Source organism: Leptodactylus fuscus, chromosome 3, assembly GCF_031893055.1.
Source record: "Leptodactylus fuscus isolate aLepFus1 chromosome 3, aLepFus1.hap2, whole genome shotgun sequence".
Classification (NCBI taxonomy): Eukaryota; Metazoa; Chordata; class Amphibia; order Anura; family Leptodactylidae; genus Leptodactylus; species Leptodactylus fuscus.
In genome coordinates, this window is record NC_134267.1 from 92,519,004 (window position 1) to 92,524,075 (window position 5,072).

Consider the following 5,072-nt stretch of genomic DNA (forward strand, 5'->3'; position numbering starts at 1 on the left):
ATGGTCCAAAATAAAAATGTACTTTTAATCCATTAATTAAAAAGGTAGTAACAAAAACAGTTAAATATGGTCTTTGACCATAGCTATTTTTGTTACTACCTGCTGGAATTTTTTTCTTCTTTGGTGTATATTTTGTAGTTCTATGGACTCCTGGGAGTCAGATGTTTGGATCATATGGGTGAGTAGTTCGAGAAGGAAGAGAGAAGGAATGGTTTAGGATTGATAGATGTATTACAGTATAGTACATATATTGCTATTGGTGATAGACTAATAGCTAGTCCTTTCCTAAGTCTTTTAAAGGCATCTTATGTTCTCTACATGTACAAAAATTGTTGGAACCCCCCGTTTAATGAAATAAGAAACCCACAATGGTCACAGAAATAACCTGAATTGGACAAAAGTAATAATAACCAAACTACATGTTGACAAGCTACAAAGCTTCTGGGAGAATGTCCTATGGACAGATGAGACAAAAATCAAGGTTTTTGGCAAAGCAGATCAGCTCTATGTTTACAGACAGAAAAATGAAGCATATCTTGAAAAGAACACTGTCCCTACTGTGAAACATGGAGGAGACTCTGTTATGTTCTGGGGCTGTTTTGCTGCATCTGGCACAAAGTGTCTTGAATCTGTGCAGGGTACAATGAAATCTCAAGACAATCAAGGGATTCTAGAGAGAAATGTTATGCCCAGTGTCAGAAAGCTTGATCTCAGTTGCAGGCCATGGGTCTTGCAACAGGATAATGACCCAAAACACACAGCTAAAAACACCCAAGAATGGCTAAGAGGAAAACATTGGACTGTTCTGAAGTGGCCTTCTTTGAGCCCTGACCTAAATCCTATTGAGCATCTTTGGAAGGAGCTGAAACATGCTGTCTGGAAAAGACACCCTTCAATCCCAAGACAACTCCAGCAGTTTACTCATAAGGAGTGGGCCAAAATACCTGCTGAGAGGTGCAGAAGTCTCATTGACAGTCACAGGAATCATTTGATTGTATTGATTGCAAGGTTGTGCAACAAAATATTAAGTTATAGGAACCATCATTTCTTTCCAGGCCTGTTTCATGAGTTTTATTTTTTTAAAAAAAAAAAATAAAAAATTCGGTTGAAGCGGAAAGCAACGTCTGACTTTCATTTGTTCATTTTCATAGAATTTTTATTTATTATTACTTTTGTCAGATTCAAGTTATTTCTGTGACCATTGTAGGTTTTTCTGTCATTAAACGAAGGGTACCAACAATTTTGTCCTCGTGTGTAATGTTGTTATATTTTCTCCTTTCAGAGAATCTTTTGTTTTACAGAAGATCATTTACATGGATATATCCAATACTAACCCTCAGTGTTTGAAATATGAAAACAGCTCACTTTTTTGTCCCAATGACAGACCTCTTGTTATTCATCTTGGGATGTACATTTTTCTTAGTTTTTCAATTACTATCACCATATTTGGTAATCTGGGTATCATCATTTCCATCAGTCATTTTAAGGAACTTCATTCCCCAACAAATTTATTAATTCTTTCAATGGCTGCTACAGATTTCTCCCTTGGCCTTATAGTAATGCCTTACAGTATGGTCCGATCTGTGAAGAGATGCTGGATTTTTGGAAAAATATTTTGCAAAGTCCATTACAGTTTTGATTTAATGCTGAGCGTAGTTTCTATTTTCCATCTTTGCTGCATTGCCATTGATAGGTTTTATGCTGTCTGCAGTCCTCTCCATTACCCCATTAAAATGACAATCTCCGTCATAAAGAAAATGATATTCATCTGCTGGGTTCTACCGGCTATATTTGCGTTTGGAATAGTGATAACAAATTCTCACGTATCTGGAATTACTGGATATGAGATGTTGGTGGAATGTTTTAATTTATGTCCAATTACATTTAACAAATTATGGTCATTGGTTATGTTTTTCACATGTTTTTTTGCTCCTGGATCAGTTATGGTTGGAATTTATGTTAAGATATTTATAGTATCTCAAAGGCATGCAAAAATTATGAAACATACATCAACAAACACAACAGAAGTCTCAACTCAAATTTCCAAACTGAAAGACCGAAAAGCGGCAAAGACTTTGGGTATTGTAATGGGGGTTTTTATTGCTTGCTGGTTACCTGTCTTTATTACTATTTTGGTTGACCCATTTATCAACTTTTCTACTCCTGAGGTTTTGTTTGATGCCCTAAACTGGCTTGGATACATTAATTCCACATGTAATCCATTAATATATGGCTTCTTCTATCCATGGTTTCGAAAAGCAGTAAGATATATTATTTTTGGTAAAATATTTGAAACTGACTCTTGTTTTGCAAAATTATCTTAAAAGAGTAAAATAAAACAAAAATATGGCTGAGCCTAATTCTTCTAATTCTTCATTAAATTAAGTAACTTTGGATGTTTTTATTTATTAAAAATGTATTCATTTTAAACACTGATAAGATGTACTCATGTAAATTTTGTAAATATTTCTACGGATTTTAAACCCTTTGTATCATCTATTTATTATTATTTTAAATTGCGCTCACTTTTACACTCAGATGTACATGTCTTATTCGTTGTAGTTAAACACTATAAAGTGGCGGTCTATATATATTGTGGGGAAGTTAGCTTGGTAGAAGCAGTAGTGGGGACCCAAACAGTCAAGACAGGGACACATAACATGCAGAAAACTGGTTTATTTAGAAAAAAAAAAATAACAGGAAAATAAATAAACCTTGACTTCAGGTACAAAATAAATTAAACAAAATACAGCCTTAGCTTTCGTAAAAACAAAATAAATACCTGCTCGTCTGAGCAACTAACTAAACAGAACGGATAACCTAACTATACGTGTAGCTTACTTCCAGCCACACGAACAAAATAGTAGCAATATACTGTAGTCTCACCAGACTCAGGGTTACAGGACAGAACCGTACACCTCCTTTCACCTTATGGAACTGCACTGCAATGCAAGAGCTGCAAACTTTTCTAGCCCAGTAATGAGCCAAGGATCTACACCTGGGCTGATGCCTACTCCAGATCCGTCCTGGACCACACATATATCAGAAACCTGGGGCTGATTTAGCTGGACTCCAGGACTTTGCCTATCACCTTCTCACAATATGTTATACATCTTACAGATGTAGCAATCTTTAGAAACATAGAAGCAGAAAAAGACTGCATCTTAGGATAGACATATACAGTCATGGCCGTAAGTGTTGGCACCCCTGAAATTTTTCATCAAAATGAAGTATTTTGTCCCAGAAAATTATTGGAATGATACATAGTTTTGTTATACACATGGTTTTTTTTTTACTTAATAATTTCACACAAAGCTCCAAAAATGAGCTGGACCAAATTACTGTCACCCTCAACTTAATATTTAGTTGCACATCTTTTGGAAAAAATCACTGAAATCAATCGCTTCTTATAATCATCAATAAGCTTTTTACACCTCTTCTTTTGCAATCTGCACCAGGTCTCTCATATTTGAAGGGTTCCTTCTGCCAACAGCAATTTTAAGATCTTTGCACAAGTGTTCAATGTTATTTAGATCCAGACTCATCGCTCTCCACTTTAGAACTCTCCAGCATTTTGTTTCCATCCATTTCTTTTTCGAGTGTGTTTAGTTCATTATCCTGATGGAAGACCCATGACCTTTCAGTAATCATGCCCAGCCATACGTAGCCATAGGTACCAAGTAAAAGAGCTTAACTGTTAGGCAGGGTTCACACTAGCGTCGGTGTCCGACAGCTAGTGTCCGATGCTAATGTCTGCGCAAAATCTTGTGCGGACATTAGCATCGGACACTAGCTGTGTCTGTTACATTTTGCATTGATTTAATGGGACATCATGTGCGTTCTTTCACAGTCCGTGTCTGTCTTTAAGTGTCCGTTCACAAAGATGTCCAATTTTTCAAGTGGACAGCAAAAACCTACATGTATAAGCAGGCTCCTAAGATATGCCTTTATGGCGTCTCACCATGTAGCTACATATACAGTTCGCTTGTTAAAGAGGACCTTTCACCATATCTGGGCACAGGCAGTGTTATATACTGCCAGAAAGCTGACAGTGCGCTGAATTCAGCGCACTGTCGGCTTTCCCGATCCGTGCCCGGTGTAAAGCGCTATCGGTCCTGGTACCGTAGGGCTTTACAGTCAGAAGGGCGTTTCTGACCATTAGCCAGAGACGTCCTTCTGCCTCGCGGCGCCAATTGCGCTGTGCTGTGGAGCCGGGAGGAACGCCCCCTCCCTCTGCTCACACAGCTTGTCCGTAGACTAGCATTATCAGGAGAGGGAGGGGGCGTTCCTCCCTGCTCCACAGCACAGCGCGATTGGCGCCGCGAGGCAGAAGGACGTCTCTGGCTAATGGTCAGAAACGCCCTTCTGACTGTAAAGCCCTACGGTACCGGGACCGATAGCGCTTTACTCCGGGCACGGATCGGGAAAGCCGACAGTGCGCTGAAATCAGCACACTGTCAGCTTTCTGGCAGTATATAACACTGCCTGTGCCCAGATATGGTGAAAGGTCCTCTTTAAGTGCAAAGTAGTTTTATATGTCATCCTCTAAAGAGTCGCCTACAAGCTGCAGACAGAAAGGGCCCCATCTGCTTTCTCTGGGACTCGACTTGTCAGAGATTATTATGATGGAAAATCATCTGTTTTATCAATGAGTAGTCGGACATTACAGATGAGTTTTGTTAAAGCCCCTCTGCATAGGGGGAATAGTGTCCACACTCATTCTCACTTCTATCTCCTTGATCCTCTCACTGACCTTATAACCACCATTATCCTTCCTTACTACCTTGTGAGCAGAACTAGCCGGATGAAGGTATCCTTACTGAAACGTTACATTACTTTGATCTATGACCTCATTCTACCATATACTATGTAAAAAGGCGTTGTTATTGATTTCGAAATATCTTTCTTGTCACTAAAGAATGTGAAAATAAAAAGAACTCTTTTCTTCACCACAAAAAATTTAGAGTGTGCAGTAATATTCTATGACTTGGGATATGGGTTGGAAAACCCTTTTTGCCTAGCACCACCACAAAGATTAAGAGAGTGCAGTACCAGTGTTTTTTCTCCTCACT

General features: G+C 38.6%; 1 protein-coding gene across 1 annotated transcript; it reads left to right on the forward strand.

The window, feature by feature from the left end:
• The first annotated feature begins 1,406 nt into the window (after positions 1 to 1,406).
• Positions 1,407 to 2,324, forward strand: LOC142198483 (trace amine-associated receptor 3-like). The gene has a single exon (XM_075269518.1). The coding sequence runs from the start codon at positions 1,407 to 1,409 to the stop codon at positions 2,322 to 2,324; it is 918 nt and encodes a 305-aa protein (XP_075125619.1).
• Positions 2,325 to 5,072: the final 2,748 nt, after the last annotated feature.

Coding starts and splice junctions, on each gene's coding strand:
- LOC142198483 (XM_075269518.1), top strand. CDS start 1,407: ATGTACATTTTTCTTAGTTTTTCAATTACTATCACCATATTTGGTAAT.